Raw genomic sequence first — 18530 nt, 5'->3', positions numbered from 1 at the left:
CTCTTTTCTGTCTTTCTCTTATGAAAATGGAGATTAACTGCCAAAGTACCTGCTCTTGAAATTGGGCCATGAGATGCTGGGGAACAGCATGAGGCTCTGACAGCCTGGCGTATGGATGGGGTGGAATTTGGGGCTGGATTGGAAAATACAATACAGAACTCGTAAGAAATACATTTCCAGTATATCAGCTTGCTTTAGTATCTGGCAAGTCCCCCTATCTTGGCAGTGTGAACAGAACAGATGGGGGGTGTGAGCATGTGTGCAAGTAAAAACATGGCCAGGACAGCACCAGACTCAGCAGCAGTTGTGAACACCTCTGGTGTTCCCAAACCCCAACCCCACACTGGGTGGAAATTCCAGAGGCAGCTTTGGAGATAAGCCTGAATTCTTGCTTTAACTAAAAATCTCAATTCCGTTTCTGTATATTTTTTAAAAATTAAAACTATTTCCCCCTCGAAATTATCACTTTGGGTATAAAACAGGTTGTCTGAGAATACTCAAAGTTCCTTAACATATGTAGGAGTTAAAATTTTTTAAAATTGAGAGAGGCTTTAAGAGGCTAGGGCCTGAGGTGATGACAAAAACTGATTCTGCAACATTAAATAAAAACAAAAAATGCACCATTTGGACCCAATGACATAAAGATGATTATTTACAGCTCAAGTAATTAAATGCATCAACTGTAGTGCTAACCCCCTCACCATGTTTAAAGAGAAAACGTGATAGACTTTTGAGACAGAGTAATAATAATCTTCCTCCCCCCCAGCCCCTAAAATTGGATCTGATACATATATACAGGACACATATATAAAATGTCATAAAAGAGACAACCTCTACAGCAAGCCATGGTAACGAGTAGCACTACCAACCAGCCAAGACAGGACTTGGCTGAATTCCCAATTTTAACTGAAGATTATTTTTAAGAATTGTGTCCTTTGTTCTCTATGTTTTACTTGTCTGCCAATTATTTTCTAAGTTTTGGCCTCTAAAAAGTCTTACTACTCTGTCATGGATAACAGTGTAATAAACCATCCAGCCTGGGCTGTTGGTGCTCTGGGCAGGGGCTCTGGTGTCACTTGTGTCCCCTGGTCAGTCCACTAACCTGGTCTGGCATTTGTTCTCCCTCTCCCCAGACTCTGAACACCTGTACATCGTCCTCATGAGGGGAACAGCCTCACAGTTAAATTACAGCACCCTAGGGCAGCACATCATCCCCAGTACTCCAGTGTTGGGATGACGGGGACGGAGCAGCCGGAGCACGCACGGTGCCACCAGAACCAGTGACCTGGCACGGCTCAGTCATGAGGAACTGCCCAGTATCATGGCCCAACCCACGGCCGTGCAGGAACCCATCACCCACCACAGCCCCTTGGCTTTGCCTGCGCACAGAAACGCCCTCCACAGCTAAACCTTCTCAACCACCACTCAGCCCAGCTGGTGCTGTGAACCTGACCGCCAGCACCGACTCTGGTGATAATTCTGCGTAATTCCAATAAGGTCTTCTGTTTCCTACACAAGAACAGCACCAGAATTTTGCTCTGCCTGCCAGCAGCCCCCTGAGAGCCCTCAGGATCCACCCTTACATCAGCAGAACTCCGATGTTCTCCCTGCCTTACCCTCCCAGCCTCCCTCCCGTGCTTCAGCACTTCCATCTTCCCGCTGCTTCAGCAGCTGAGGGATGAAGACCAAAAGAAGGCAGAGCTCCATGTCTTTGCACAAGCACTGCTGTAAAATAATACAAGCCCATGCTTTTACTGGAGAAATGTGAGTGTGATTAATAAAGCTGCATTGGCTTCCTCACAGCAATGCTTGCTGAGCACCTGTACGTATAAACAGGAATATAAACTTCCACAAATACAGCTTAAATCAGAAACAAATGGATTATTGTCTTTTACAAAGAGCTCTCCCAAGCCAGAATCCTTTCAGTGCTGTTGGAGGGCAGCAGGCTGTAACTCTATCGGCCCCTTCCCCTCCCCTGTTACGAGGCAGGTGCCACTGAACGATGAAAACTTGCTTTATTTCAGCCTCCCCACAGCCCCTGAGCCAGGACTTTCCAAAACACTTTCCCTGCAGGAGTTCTAATAACGCCTTTCGCAGCCACCGTAATTAGCTGTTTACCCCCCAAATATTACTTTTTTGGCACAACTCTTCACAATGACCTCACCCACTTTCCATGCAGGAAAATTTCATGTTTGGGAAGCTGGATTATTGGAGGATTTAGTTTTCTCTAGCAGGGAGAGTGGCTCTCAGCCTGCGGGACAGCTGCTGTGAGGGATGCGGGAGGAAGGCTCTGCTCCCGGCCCGACTCCTCCTCTGCCTCGGCGGCTTCTCCGGCTTCTCCCCCCGCAGGAGTGGCCGGGCTGGCTCAGAGCAGCAGCTGCCGAGTCTTCTCATATGTCCCCAGGAAGATGAAGCCTCCCAGGCTGATGGCTGCCATCCGTGGGACAACACCTGCGAACAAGCTGAAGGCAAAGGAAAAGCAGTTTAGGAGGACGAGCCGGGAGCAGATGCAGGGGCTTCGGAAGACAAAGCCAAGAAAAACTCTCTCTTGCTGGTTTCTTAAATCCCACCCCACTGCTCACTGAAGGAATCTGTCTGGACTTCCCTAACACAGCACTCCCAAAGCTTGTGATTTTTAAGCCCTCTCCACACTCCTCGGGTGCAGAAGGAAAAGGCAGGAGGCCATTATGGGCCACTGGAAAGGGGAGCTCGGACACATGCCCACAAAGAGCTGCAGACTGGGAACATCCTGTGTGCAGGTGGGAACATCCTGTCCTCCACTGCCCCCACCAGCCCCTCTGTGTCAGGGGCTCCCCCTTGCAGAGACAGCCCTGCTCACTGCAGTGGCTCATTCCCAGCAACACGCAATAGCCGCCAAGGAGAAGAAATACTCAATTTATGGCACCTTCACCTTTTTTAGGTGCCTGATCTTCATAGTTCTTTGAAATTAACAGGAAACTTGTGCAAAGCCAATTGCTTGACGCATCTAAACTCACAGCTGGTTTAACATCTTCAGGACAGGCCAGTGTATCCTCCCAGAGGATTACAGGCTTCCTTTATGGCAAGCAAGGATTAAACATTAGGCTTGAATCTGTCTAGTATCCCACCTCCTTCCAGATCTATCACCCTCGGCCTGGCTGAGGTCCACAGGGATCCTGTCCCTGGCTTTTCCAAACACTGCATGGTCCTTGCTAAGAGCATGCCCACAGTGGGACATGGTGCAATTCCTGGTGAGACCTGGCTGCTCAGGAGCTCCCAGCTCCTGCTGCACAGGGAAACCTCTGGCAATAATGAGCTCTGCTAAGGAGCCCAGAGCACACAGGCAGATGGAAACATTTTATGGCTTTACTAGACAGCAATTGGGTCTATTACCATAATGACAGCTTTAAAACAGAGTAATTTGTACAAGGCATGTATGGACAGAGCACTGGCAGGGCAAATCCTAGGGAGCAGCACACACCATCCCTCTCCTGCCGAATTAGGGAGCCTCATTACGGGAGCAGGGGCAGATATTCGTTTCCAGAACAGCCCACTCGAGACACAGCTATTACACAAACAGGGGCCCATAACTGAGTTAACCCAGAAGCTGCATCCCTGGCAACCCCTATTACCAACCATCACTTCCAAGAATCCTGGCCCTGCTTCTCCCAGTTCCTGTTCCCATCTGCCACCCGTGGCCTCTCCACACTTTCCCCATGGGCTCCCTTTCTGCATGAGGGCAGAGCTGAACAGCTGCAGGCAGGTCCCAAATCCAAAGAGCAGAGCTCTGTGGCAGGTCTGATCTGAACTGCTCTCTGCTGGGCCATGCCTGCCCCCATCAGCAGATGAGATAAATTGGGTTTATTTCTGCTGGCCCCATCAGAAACCACTCTGGTGGGTAGAGGTCTGCTGTCTAGTTGGATTTGCTCTCTGGAGATTTCACCTGGCACTCTGCCACTCCTCAGTTCCTAACAGGAGACTAACAGGACCCCTGCAGTTAGACTTTGGATCATTGACTCATTTCGGTTGAAAAAAGACAAGCCCAAAATAACCCAGCACTGCCAAGCCCACCCCTAACCCATATCCCCAAGCACCACAGTTACACACTTTTACAACCCTTCCAGGCTTGCTGATTCCACCCCTTCCCTGGGAAAGATGGTAAGGCAATGCAGGGCCTGGACACAGCACAGAGGGGCCAGTGCTGAAAAAAGCACCGTGTAACCTAAGAAGTACCCTCTGGACCAATGAGGTGGCCACACTGACACAAACTGCTGCTCTCCTCTGGCCACAGCTCTGCACCCAGCTCTCTGTGGGCAGCTTGTGCTCTGCACAGCAGCCGGCAGGGCTGGCTCTGAGGGGCAGCACGGCTCGGGTTCAGCGGGCAGCAGGGACCAGGCAGGGACCAAGGGGCGAGCAGGACGAGCGGGGACGCCGAGCAGGGCGAGCAAAGGCCGGACAGGAGAGGGAGGACAGGGCCTAGGGCCCGCAGCAACGCCAGGCACGGGGCTCCTGATAAAGGAGCGCACAGTGAGCCTAAGTGACGCCGTTCATAATGGTTTTTATATCCCACAGCTCCTCCCATGGTTTGCCCATTCCCAGGAGATTAGTGGACAGTCTGGAGAGTCTCACCCCACAGCAGGGTTACCTCACCTCTCGGGGTGTAACTTGCAGGCTGGTGGTGGAGGCTTTCTCCCCCCTGGTTGGCTGCCTGGCAAAATTCCCCCAGAGACAGGGCCCTTCTGTATTCCCTGAAGACAATTTTCTCTGCTCAGAGGCAGAGCTGCTCTCCTCCCCTCGAAGGGGTAGCCCAGTAACAGAGCCTTTCTCTGTGCATGTGCTGTTACTGCCGAGGCATGTGCCCTTCTGGTACTTTTCCATTGAAATCGAGATTCATAACTCACACTTCAACAAATAAAACTAAACGATGCTGAGGGATTATTAAATCGGTACCTCACACGTGCCAACTTCACTCCGACCACGAAGCTCATGGGAGGAACAGGACACCTGGTGCAAAACCACCAGCTCTATCCCCAGCTCCACAGAGGCCACCTCACCAGCATTACCACTCCAATAATCCTCATGTTTCTCACCGATGAATTGGGAAGCTTCATCCATGGCTTTAAAAGACCATCTCCTTGTGTGAAAAGCCATCAGACAAGATGCAAACTTCCTTTCCTGTGAATGATTCCTCTACCCCTCTGGCAAGAGCAAAGAGGTGCACAGATCCACTCACCCCATTGCTATCCTAACCCCTACCACAGTCCTGGCTCTCCCTGGACAGAAATGGATGTGGAATTTCTTGGCATGAAGCAGAGGGATTTACTAGGTGCAGACCAGGAAGCTGAGCCCTGTGCTCTGGTTTTAATAAGGTGGCAATAAGCAATGCGTCTTTCTGCCCTCAGAATTCCTCCTCTTCAAGTACGAGATTTATTAGAGGAGCCATAAATCATGTCATGTTGCAACTGGCCAAAAAAGCCCGACATTTTTATTGGTTTTGATTAATAGATTTATAATTGGCAGCAGGCATGACAGCCTCTGCGTTTATTTTTCCCAAGACTTTCTTCCTTTTCCTCACAGCTGACGCAGCTTGGCCTCCTTTACATGTTACTTTTTCTCCAGATCTCTTATTGTTTTGATTTCAACTGAATTGTGTTCCCTTTGGTCCTAGTCCACTGGTACTATCTTTGGGCAGAGTTTAATTCTGGGTTGTTTAGAAAAGGGCACTGCTGAACCACCCTGAAAAGAACACAAACATACATTTTTACTTTCTGCTGTTGGCTGGGGTACGGGGGAGGTTTTCTCAGTCAAATCCATGCCTCTTCACACCCTTCAGAGCTCAACTTCCACCAGCAGCCAACATGGCCTCACTTCTTCCAGTCCCTTTCAAAACATGCCTTCGAGTCCACCAAGCCATGTAGGACCCCAAACTCATCCACTGCCACATCACCTCATCCCCTCCAAGAGGCCAACCTGAGACAGCCCATCCCTGAGTGTTGCCGGGGGGGACAGCTGGATACCTTCCTGGAATCGGTGTTCAGGAACTTCCTGCAATTTGTTTTGAATTATTTCCCACATGTGTAGAAAGAGGGTTGAACTTTTATTAGCCAGGCAAGAAGAGATCGGATGTTCTGAAAAAGCTGTCCCCTGCAAAGCTGAGATGTGCACAATGCTTCAGGCAACAAAGGTTAAAACAGTGCCCTGAAAGAGTGAGAGGGTTGAAAACCTAGGGAAAATTACAGGGAAAAGCCCCAAGCTTCAAAAAACCCCCTTCATTTCTCTTCCAGGCCAAAGGCAGGTGAGACATGAGCCCTGCTGAAGGAAGCACAGGCTGAACTTCATGGACTGGAGAAGTTAAGACATATATTCACTTTCAGAGGCCAACTACTGGTATAAGACACACACTCAAAGAGGACAAGGTAGTGTAAGTGAAGCAGTGTCAGTAAAACTCAATAATAATTTTGACACCTCAAAATGTTGTAGAAACACTAGCAGAAGACTCTGTATTCCTACACTGCTCCAAGGTCAGGAGAGCAATTCTCTGTCTCAGGACTGGAAAAAGTAAGGCACTTAAGAGACTGGATGGACATCACCCCAGACTTCCACAGCTGGTCAGAGGAAAGCCCAGAACATTCCTACACTCTGGCTACAGCAGGAAAGCCCTGGAGAGCTGATCTGTGGCTGCTCAGACCTACTCTTTGTACTCAAGCCTGGCTCAGAGAACTTGCGCTTTTGCAACGCGTTCCACACTGCAAAAATCTGGGGCCATGTGCTCAAGGCCAGACCTAACAGGAGGTTCAAAGCACAAGTCAGGGCACATGGCTCCCTCCATCTGCTTCAGCTTTTCCCCACTGCTGGCACCACACTGGCATTGCCTGCTCACTTTGCACTTCACAGCAAGAATGGACAATTGAAAGCAACAGAGGAGACCTTGCTGGTGCTTTCAAATCCGCAAGAAATTGCCAGGAGGAGGAAAAACTGTCCATAAGGGGCATGTGGATCCTATGCTGGCCTTTCCCAACACCTCAGGAGAGGTGATTCACACCCCTCAAATAAAACTGTTGCCTTCACTGCCACGAGATGTGCCTGAATTTAAATGGATACAAATCACAAACACACACATTCACAGGAAAAAGTCCATCATGGGTTATTAACACAAAGCCACCCTTGCCTCTGACACCTGGAGCTAGGCTTAGAGGTTGGATACATTCCCAACAATGCCCCTTTTCTGTGCTCTTCCCTGGACACTGCCCCCAGGCATTGCTAAGGTGAGGACACTCAACCTCCCTGAGGGACTTGTTCTTGGCTACCTGACTGTTGCTCCCTGTCCAGGTGTACAGCAATCAAAAGGCTTTTCTGTATGCCAGTATTTAAATATAAACAGATCCCATCCCATCCTCTCACACCCCCTAACACACAAACACACAACCCCTGAGGTGCAGCATGTCCTTACCCTGACAGGCCTTGTGTCCTCCAGATGCCACCAAGGGCAGCCAGAACATTCCCACTGGCGTTGCTGGAACCAGCCTGCACCACAGGGAGAGAGAGATTGGGAACTGTTGGCAGAGGTTTAGTAATTTACTGAGCACCTGTCCCTCATTAGTGCTACATGACAGGAATTACAGACATCCTAACGACCTCCTTACCCCAGGCACAGGCAAAAGCTCCTCGTCTCCAGGAATGAAATAAAAGACACAAAGTGAAACAGAGGCACAGAAGAACAAAGCAATCAAGGTCACAGAGCTGGTTAATTCAGAACTGGACACCCGGTCCCTTCTGCACTACACTCAGCTCTACATCCAGCAGCTGATTCTGCAGTAAGGTGTTAATAAAAACACAGTCTCAAAGCACCAAGTGACTTTGCTGCTCCTTTAGATTTAAAAGAACCAAAAAAACCCCTGAGTAGTGAAATGCATGTGAAAATTGTCTTGAGTGCAAAACAGAGGACAAACAGCAGGACTAGAGACAATTAAATTCCATGTGTGACCTAGTTAATGTGAGATGACTAATATAAATGGAATGGTCCCAGAACACCTCAGAGCATCCTCATTTCTTTACCTGGTTGCTCAGGAGAGAGGCAGAGATAAATGAAACCCAGTTCTTACAGGTTTATCGCCGACACTATCCAAAGACAAAGAAGCTGCAGCAGGCACAAGCCAGCAATGACAGATACACAACACAGCAACATGGTGAGCGCAGATGTGACTCAGCTGGGGAGGTGCACATTATCAACAAGAAACACCCCAAACTGAGAGACCAGAGCAACAGGGTGAAAAACACCCACAGAAACTTCACAATGCCCATCCTTTACCAACACAACAGCTCTCTTCAGGGCTGGGAGAAAGGCTTTAGGAACATCCACCTGCCAAGGGCTCTTAGCTCTGTGGCTGTCAGCTCTGCTCTGGGTCAGTGAGATGATGATGGGAACATCAGACTCACTAGCAATTTCTAAACTTATTAAACTCAGTGATCTTATAAGCAATCTTCCTTCTGCCAACCCCCCATCACAATCTCTATAGCTTAATTTTTTAGGACAGAAAACCCAGTACCAAGCCCTCCTCAGAAAATACATACACACACACTGAATTTTCAAAACAACAGCGGAATAAATCCCTGATGGGCAATTTAACTTTGGGTGTCTGACTCTGCAAGGCTTTTCTCCTAAAGACAATGCATGAGATTCTGGAAGCTGAGCACAAGCCCAAGTCTGTTTCAGACAGCTCCTTTGGGAAAGGACCAGAGAGGAGCATTCAAGGAAAGGAACACAACAATTTCATTAGTTCTGCATGCAGTGCCTGTTCACATCTACTCCTGCCTTCGAGGACAAGAGCAGAAATGATTATTAATAGGTGCTGGATTTCAGTCTGTAACGACCCTACAGAAAGCCTGGAATACCCAGGCCATTCACCAGCCTGTCTGGTGGCCTCGTTCACTCTTACCTTTGCCAACATAATTCTCGTCTTTGCTACGTCGAGAGGTGTGGTGACTGCAGCTGCAAATCCACCTGAGAAAATTAAAACACCAAGCACAAGTGAGACATTGTTGTGTGAATATAAATGCCACACTGCCTATAATTCCCAGGGCTGTGGTCAACACTGCTCTGTTATTAATGCCCACAGCACGTTCCCTCACGTCAGAGCCCAGGTACGTCTGTCCAAGGTCTGTACACAGAGTGTTTTGTTACTGTGTATTGACTTTAGAAAACAGCTCTCTGCTGGTTAACTGTAAATCCAAACATCCCCAGGGGCATTACTGTCTTTTTGTTCTGGACTCTGTACATATATGAACATATGAAGGTTGCAAGGATAACAGATTCCACTTCCAACATCTACAGCAAGTTTGGAAGGAAGAAACTGCTTACTCATTTGCAGAGATGGGAAAATAAACCAGTCACACTGTGTTCTAGAGAATTCTAGAGAATTAAAGTCTGACCATGTAAATGCTAGAAAGATAGAAACATGTTCTGTATCTGAAACACATATGCTTGGGCTCCTCACTAGATACTCACAAACTGGATCTGGGACTGTTTCAAGGAAAAAAGACAAGTCAGTGTTTGGGATGGAGCTCATCTCCAACAGATTAAATCAGCTCCACTTTGGATAACAACAATGTGAAGCTGCCCAAGGGTCTTAGAAAACTGTCAGAAGTCTGCTGTCACAAGTGCCATCTTACCCTCAGGGGCATTTTTATTCTCTACTCACTTCACACAAACTTCACCCTTGGAGCTCATTACTGTCACTTGCCACAGCCAGCTCAGCTGTGACTTTCCTCCTGAAAGCCAGAAATCTTCAGCTTATCCATCTGCATGTCTCATCCCCAAACATGTGTGTGTCTGGCTCTGTATTTTAACCCTGTGACTACAGCCTGGCCTCTTGTGCTATCTAGGGACCAGCTTTGCTGCTTTTCCTCCCAGGATTTTATTCCCTTTGCCTTATTTCCCCATCCTAAAATCAACTCTAATCTTTCCCTCCTCTGTTCAAAATATTTCAAAAGAGTAATTCATGCTGAGGAAGAGACAAAGTGAAGGAAACTTCTGAAATGCAGGAGCAGCAGTAAGTGAAGAATGAAAGGGGAAGAAAGGGGGGAGAAAAGAGAGCAAGAGACTAGTTCTGAAATCTTTCTTCTTCCTCCTAATTTTTTTTTTCCTCTGGAGCTTGTATAAATTCTGTATCTGCTACAGCTGGGAACAAAGTGACTCCAAAGACTGAAGCCTACACGGTACCCAGGGAATAAGCCAAAAATAATCTGTTTTCTGTTCCAAGTTTTATGGAATGTAGAAAAATTGATCTCTCTTTTCTTGGGATGGGAGAGGGGGAAAAAACATTTCTTCTAAAATCTGTAAAGTAATAAAAAAATCCATTTTCCCTGCTGGCTTGTGTTTTTACCTGCATCTCTCTCTCTCAACCACCTTAACTTGAACATATTAAACCTCTCTTTTCCGATGGAGGAGGCTGGGCCAGCTGGCACCCTACTTGCCTTCTTACAGTTCATTAAGGAATGTCCCATGACAGTTCAGGAGATGCAGTAAGGCACATGTGCAGTCCCCTGGATCTCAAACAAGAATAGCAGGAAAGCTGAGTTAGTGACCAGCCCAAATGCCTGGTTTAGGAGCAGCTTCCACTCCCATTAGGTTGGCCCATGTGGTTCACTATGCCGGAAGCTTTCTAGCAGTGATACCTCACTAAAAAGCAGAAAAAATGGGCTGTATTCAAGAAGTCAAAGCAGAAACTATGAGCAAGTTAAACTAAATTCCAGTCAATTCTTGGACCTTCTTTAAGGTCAGAAAATCCTTTTATTGTGAGCCAGTTTTTGTGTAAGTGACCAAAAGGCTTTGAGAGAATGGTCTGGATAGAAACTTTGGTACTCATGTCAGCAATGTATTTTTAGAATGGTAAAAAATAATCTCCATGGAAAATAGTGGCTTTACAAGTCTGGATGTAGAAGCCCTTCCTTTGCCCACAGACCAAGCTAAAATTAAACAGTGAACCACATGGCTGTCAGGCCTGTGTCAAGCAAAAAAATTGCAAAGCATCACCCAGCTCTGATGGCAACACTTTAGTCAGACTAACTTATGTCCCTTATCAGATCTCTGTAACTTTTTTTATGCATTTATTCCTGAGAGTTTCTTATTGGCAGCAGCTTCAGTCTTGGCTGATAAGAGTGATTAGAACAAACACAATTTATCCTGGCATGATGTTCCCAAATTCTTATCTGAAAAGTTTAATCAAGGCTGATTGGTTTTCATTTTTTCCCCAGCTGACATCTGGATCTTCCCTACTCTTTTGTTACTAAAATTTCAATGTTTCTTTTTTCATCACTGGGAAGTATTTGGTACAGATTTACCAATCAATTCAGAATGGCAACAGCAACAATAAAATGCTTCATAAGCACAACAAGCAGCAGAATAGCGGCTAAATTAAAAGCAACTTTGTATATGCTTGACAAAAACATGAGATTAAAGCTAGCATTTGTTGGGGACTGCTTTTTATTGAAGACAGAGTCTGACAAAATGAATATTCTCCAGCCTTAACTCTAAATGTTCAAGATAATTTTACAGTGACCTCTTAAAAGTTTAGTACAGAGGTACCCAGGAACAGGATAAAGGAACTTAAAACTTGACTGCTTCCAATCACCAGATTGATACAACAGACACAAACTGTCTATTCATTGAAAATAGGAGGGCTGTGCAGTGCACTCATACATCATAGGGCCCAATGGATCTTTAAATCACTTATTTATTAAATAAATCATTCAATTCCTGCTGTCATTGAACTCACCAAGAACTGCCACATGAGGCTGGAGTCTGCTCCACTAATCAGCAACCAGGAAAAGCATCAGAGTATTAGGTGGACAAGAAAGGCCCAAACAAATCCAGACTCCCACTCCTAAATCATCCTGGTTTCTCTGCAGAGCTGATGGAGAAAAAGGCACCTTTGCAGGCAGTCTGTGTCCAGGTGCGTTCACCAACTCAGTCTTGGAGAAGGCTCCTTTCTCCCTTGCCCTAGACAGATCTGGGGATGACTTGGGCTCAGCAAACATGCATAAAGATGGATTTTCACATGGGAGAAGGCTCTTGGCTCTTTAGTACTTCTAGCAGAGTGACAAATTCCTCTATTGGGAAAATAAACCTTCACGCAGTAGTGGAAAATTCATCACCCATCTCCCAAGAAGTTCCAATGGTCACTGTACATTCACACATCAGCTGAGCAGCCAAACTTTACCAAGTCAGGATGTTAAACAGAAAATCCCCCTGCTACTCACACTTTCCCAGTGACCAGTCCTTGATGGAAGTGCTGGTGACAGATATCTGCAGAAAATGATTTACCCTTATTTGGCAATAAGAATAAAAAGACTTGAAGACTTAAGATATTCCCCATGGTTGCTGCTGGCACTTTCTACCATTTTAGCTGTCATACACAACTAAAAGCATCAGAACAGAGTGAAATACTTCACCTGGGAACAATCCATAACCCTAGGTTCTCGCAGCCTGTAGAATTTGCTGCTACAGGAAAATGTTTCACAGGTACTTAGACACAATCCTCAAATAAGATCCTATGAAGGGAAGAAGACAAGTTCTCCTTCAGTTTTGGCATCTTGCTTTTCTGTACCATTTTAACTTCTTCTCCCCTTTTCACAAGGTCCAGGGAATCCTGGCCATTACAGGGGTTCTCCCTGATTCTGAGTTCCTGTCATATGGACAGATACCCGCTTTCTCTTCTGCAATACCAGTCCTGTTCTGTAGGCCAAGCTCCCTTCAAGAGACAGCAATTTGTTCCTTGTTGGAATTAGTTCATCTTAGGAAAAGAAAAAAAATTCCAGTCGAACTGTACTATTGGCTTTCTTCATTATTATTTTCTGTACTAACACCTGGAGATTACCCAGGACCGATTCAGGATCACATCCCAATTTCCAGGTTGAAAAACTGAGTGGCTCAGGTCCAATGCTAAACCTCACAGCATCCTCTTACACTGACTGATTTCCAAGTTCACAAATGGTCTTTTTCAGAACTCTTCAATCAATAAGTTCTTATTTGAACTTTTATTTGACTGATACCATGTTAATTTTTTTTAAAAGGAAGTTTATTCTGGTCCTTTATCAGTGTGGGAACACCACCTGCCTAAAGTAGAGCAAAGTGATCTGAGAACGTCTTTGGATTTCAGCAGAAATACCAAGACAAAGCAGTGCACCCTCCAGAGATTTAACCAGTTCAGGGTTAGGAGCATGTTCCAAGCAGACTCTGCAGGGAAATCTTGAGAACTACTCAAAAATTTATTCAGAGCTATAGAGTTAAAGAGGCTTTTAGACACAGTGTGTAATCTTGTCAGAGCTGATTAGATCAAAACAAAAGTGATGGGAAATCCTCCCTGTTAATGTGCAAAAAGCTCTCGTTAGTGCATTATGACTCACTGGACTTGCACCTCCATTCGTGGTGACTTTTTCACCACACAGCATTAATTATTAATGTTAAGCCACACTTTTTCTTATGGCAGTGACAAAGTAGGCAGCTTAACAGGGACAATTTTCAGTCACATTAAATGGACATTAGCTTCTTTGACAAGCTGGGGATCACCTTGCTGCTCCAGGGCAGTATTTTTCTTTTCCAACAGCTAATACCCAATGGCAGGATTTCCTTGCCACTGTCCTACTTCCATGGAGAACACAGGAAACCCACACAGAAGCTCTCCTGGGACAGCCTGCCTTGGTACACTGCAGGGCTGGGGTGGTCCAGCCAGGCAGTCTAAATCCAGAGAACACTTGAGCATGGGGTGAAACCAGAATCATGCCTGTATGGGGACATGCTTCCCTCCTCTGCCTCCATACCCTGCCCAGATCTGGGGTGGTGTCCAAACAGTTCAGACACGAGGCAAGGTTTGGTTAAAACACAACCTCAGGCTTAAAATCTTGTTTAGATCTACCCTTGGGTTCTTCCCCACTGACTGCTCAGGTGTCACCTTTTCCCACTCCCTGGCTGCTCCAAACATCTCTGTTAAGACACCAAAGATGATGATAAAGCTGGACAAGGCACTGAGGGATTAAATTATTAACAGATGAGTCAGAGAGGATTCCAAATCTTGAATATTTATGTTCATGCCTATTATATTTCCATTAGAAGCCCATGGATCACATACATCCATCTTACATATGAGGGCTCAATACAGCAGCGTTGGGCCTCTTGCAGCACTTTGGCTGAAACTGCTGCCATTTCACAGGCACTGGGGATGCAATTCAACAGATTGTTGCTCTTGGTTCTGTCTTCACCAAATAGTTATAAGCAACTCATACAGACACACACATGTGTGTGCCATAAAGGGAAGCTAAACAGGACTTTTCTTTCAGCTTCTTTCAGCTTATTACTCTGCCCCTCAGGACCTCTAACATATTTTTAGAAAGTATTGAATTCAAGCAAAGAACACAGGAGAAAAGCCTGTCTGTGTGATTTCACCATCCCACCACCACCATGGTGGCTTTTGGCAGCATATCTGTGTGCAAAGGTTGTCTTTTGGATAACATTCACCTTTTAAGGTTTATAACACAGTGATTTTAAATCACTTCTATGCACACATCCACCTTGTTTTATTCCCAGGGAACTGGTGAGGTTTTAATTTTTTTTGTTTTGGGATGGAAAGAAAGGGATAAAGAGTTTGGTTGGCTTTTTCTTCCCTCATCTGAAGCTACATGTAGGTAGTTAATAATTTTTAACTCTGGAATCCATTGTTCAGAATGCAGGAAATTATTGTTCCACTGCCTCCCCTCAGCAAAAAGGCTAAATATTTTCAGTGAAATATAATGGATATGGTACCAGAATAGATCAATATCAGAGCCAGCTTGTTCCATACCTCAGGGGGAGGCAATGGAGACAGAGGGGAAGGTTCTGATCCAAAAAGAGTTCAACCTCCTAAGCTTTGAAGCAGGTCGTCAAAGGACACATGAGAAAGGAAGATTACAATACTGCTGGTGAAAAGGAAGGAATAGGGAGACAAAGCAAAGAGAAGAAAAACCAGGCTGGAGGAAGGATAACCCAGAGAATATTCATCCTCACCAATTACAACATGATCTACAAAATAAGACTCCAGCTCTTCAAAGATTCCTGCTTGGGGAATAGAGCCTAGGAAGGAAACCAGGCCAAGTGTCTCATCTACTACCACATGGACCTGGAAGTCTCTGTGCTGCTCCAGGACCTAGTGTCTCCTCCAACACCAAGTGTTGGTGTCCCCAGTGTGTGCCAAAGGACAGTGAGCACATGTCCATGCACAGCTGTGCCTCTGGACGCTCCTTCTGCAAGATTTCTGCTAGAAAAGGAGCAGACAGTGCTGAACATCCATTAAACAGTAGCAAGTCCAAGCACAACTGGTCAGAATTAGGACATACAGAGAAGGAATTGGAGGCACTGGGCTAAATTTCCAGCTGAGGCACCAAATTGGACCTCAGGAAATTACTCTGCAAGGCCTTGGGTAAATCAGATAACCTTTCCAGCTCTCTGAACATGCCTGAACGCAGTTTTTGTATCAATCTAACTGTAAAGAAATCAACAGAGGTAATGATCCCCATCACACCTGCAGACATACAGATTGAATTTTAAAGCATTTTTAGTCTGTTAGCTTGATTTGTTTCAAAACAAAAATGAATGATCTGCTTCATTCGCTCTTATTTTGTTTGCACTGATTGATGAAGTCAGTGTAAAATCCAACAGCAGGATCTTAAGCAGAATAAAACTCCCTTCCCATCAACATAAACAGAAAAAATACAGCTGGACAAGACCACAAGAGGTCACCTAAAATATTCTCTCAGCCCCAAAATGGAATCTGTTCTACCTAAACCATTCCCTCACTGCTCACACACCCAATCTACTTAACTCTGTGCAGCAACAGCCACACTGCCTCCCCTCAGCTGTGCAGTTTCTGTGCCCTTCAAAATGAAGCCTCAGTCTCTGCTGGAATTCTGCTGCTATTAATACTTCATTTCCCCTAACAGAACTTATTTTTAAAAAATTACATACAGTATAATGACTCTGATTTTGTATGTGATCAAAGAACAAGCTTTGCTTTTGATAATCTCTTTTTCAAGAAATGCTATAATTTCTCTTTAAACAGGATTTATTTTTTCCCCATATTCTCTTACTGGTTTGGAATCTCAACATGTATTTTAGCTCCATGGGGAAAAAGCTCTGGCTATCCATCCCTTTACTATTAATCTGTTTTTTCTATTAAGACAGTTGAATCTCTCCTCCCTCAAACTTGTCAGCTATACTGATGAGTCATTAATTGATTTTTTCCCCCTCTTTTTGTTTTTTTGGAAACAAGTACAGTAGGCTAAAATCAAGCAAGAAGACTACTGAAAAATTCAATTAACTTCTGGTTTGTTTGGTAATAAATAGTGCAGTATTGTATTCTGCCACTCTTTATTCTTGTTGTAGTGTCTGGAGATTGTCCAGATGTTTCATCCTCTGGGTTTTTTTGCTGAAGAAGGTATTGCCTCCAGGCTGAGCAGTGCTGGCCCTCTGCTCTCCTGCCTCTAGTTAATCTATGTGGCTGTCAGAGCTGTCACAGGAATGGTGAATCACGGCCTCTGCAATCACTTCAGCCCCTGGGGAAGTGCTCAGAGCGAACAGCTGCACAAACCCCCACCCAAGCAAGGTTTCTCCTGGATGAGGATTTTACAAATCAACTTTGAAATAATCACAAAGCCTGACTGACAGGGCCACAGTTTTTAAATAACAGAAATTTGTCAAAAACAAATTGGTTGTCTTTCAAACAGACACCCTAGTTGAGTTTTTTTCTTCTTCTTCTCTTTCCTTTGCTGACTTTTGTATTTCCAAACAACTGGATCCGTTTTCTTCTAAACAAACTTGAATTACAAAGGAATGTTGTTCTGCTATACTTAATAGATTTGCACATTTTTCCCTTTCTTCTTTAGTCTTTCCCAGTATAACATGTAATCCTTTGCACCTGCAAAAGCTCCACAGACTGCTGACTGCCAAGAATCCACCACGTGACCCTGCTTCCATGACCAGAGATCCTGTGTTTAAAGAGAAAGGAAAATAAAAAGTTATTAAATGCTTGAATCTATCTGATCCCCATGTGAGTTAACTCTGAGGATGGGAACTTAAGAGAAAAGCTATTTTTGTGGCATTTTTGAGTGATGTAATAAGTGATTTTTCCCAAGGAACTTGTGTATTTGAACAAGCAGATGGAGTGAGAAGGACGTCTGGAACTGAGGAGGGCTTGAAGCAAATTGCTTTCAGGGAATTCATATGTATGTATTTAAGCCTGTGGCCATGCAACTTTGCAAATATTTTGTGAATTTATTTTCTTTTTGGCAGATAAAACAGCACAAAGCAAAACACTGAGCGGGAGAGCGGCATGCAAGAACCAGTATCAGCTCAGCCTAGATGTACCCAAGGCTCTCATTTAAAATGAACAGCTTCCACTACCTCCAGATACAAGTCCCGTTTGCTCCCCTACATTTCTTAAACCAACCCTTCCCCTCACACTGCCCAAAAACCCCCATCGTTAAGAAATTACTCTTATCACTCCCATTATATCCCAAAGCAGGTGTGTCTCTGTTTTTCACTTGGTGTCATTAGGGACCACACACCCTCCTCTCCATGGCTCCCACACACCCTGCTCCCATCCATTAACTCACAGCAGCGTTTAAACACACACATTTAAAGCCCCAACTAAACAGTGCCTTCCAAAAACACCTCTCAAGTCACGTCACACTATCTGATGAGCCAGGTCAGTATCAGCAGCAAAGGCCAGTCTGCTGGGAGGGGTTTACCGTGGCAGCTATAGCCACTGTTCTCTCCTCCTTCACCCTGCTCCATCACCCCTTTCCCATCTCCTGAAACACTTCACACTGGAAGCTGTCTGGAGGAGAGGTTTCTGGTTTATGATGTGAGGATCAGTACTGAGCAAAAAGGGATGGGATCCACAGCCCTTCTGAGGCCCACCACAGAGAAATCAGCAATTTTATTTTATAGCTGTGGCATTCTCCTTTTTAAAGTCATGTTACTTCTGTACTATAAAATTTTCTTAAAAGCAACTGGATAGCTGTGATAGGCTGAGATACTGCTCTTGGGCTCCTGATCTGCAGTACAGCCACTTTCTGCTGGAGCAGGAGAACCCTTCTCTTGTTTGCTGACTCTTCATTCAACATGCTGTCCTCGTGACTCGCTTCTTCCAACTTGGCTGGTGGTTATATTTCAGTTGAATGTTTTAAAAATCAAACTGTTCAAGCAACAATGGCCAGCCACAATGTTGTTTGGTACCCTGCCACAGCTAAATAGCTGCAGCTCTGCTGTACGAAAGCACTAAAGGGGTTCCAGCCTCTTTAATGCTAGCCATTCTTTTCCTGGTGTTTTCAGTATGGGCTGCTATTCTGCCGTCACCCACAGCAGAAACTGATTTTCATCTCATAAATAAATAAATAGAGATTCATAATTCTTCAAAACCATAATATGCTTTTCTGGAATAACTTACAGTCTTTGGACACACAGTTCCCTTGCAACTCAGTCCTGATGGAAGAAGGACACACACTCTCTTAGACAAACCACC

At 45.3% G+C, this 18530-nt stretch overlaps 1 protein-coding gene across 3 annotated transcripts in view; it reads right to left on the bottom strand.

The window, feature by feature from the left end:
* Nucleotides 1–2282: 2282 nt before the first annotated feature.
* SLC25A26 (solute carrier family 25 member 26) overlaps nt 2283–18530 on the bottom strand; it is an 83323-nt gene continuing 67075 nt past the window's right edge. For 2 of the 3 annotated variants that reach the window (XM_069028420.1, XM_069028421.1), the window contains 4 exons: nt 16923–16992; nt 8916–8980; nt 7430–7503; nt 2283–2462 (listed from right to left, as the gene is read on the bottom strand). In XM_069028420.1, coding sequence (XP_068884521.1) covers nt 2366–2462; nt 7430–7503; nt 8916–8980; nt 16923–16992 — 306 coding nt within the window. In that variant the 3' untranslated portion in view covers nt 2283–2365. The remainder of the gene's footprint in view (nt 2463–7429; nt 7504–8915; nt 8981–16922; nt 16993–18530) is intronic. The other variant, XM_069028422.1, reaches the window with a different exon arrangement.

Source organism: Aphelocoma coerulescens, chromosome 12 (assembly GCF_041296385.1).
Source record: "Aphelocoma coerulescens isolate FSJ_1873_10779 chromosome 12, UR_Acoe_1.0, whole genome shotgun sequence".
In the NCBI taxonomy this organism is placed as follows: Eukaryota; Metazoa; Chordata; class Aves; order Passeriformes; family Corvidae; genus Aphelocoma; species Aphelocoma coerulescens.
Note: the sequence above shows the minus strand (reverse complement) of the source record. Positions and strands in the feature narration are given on the sequence as shown.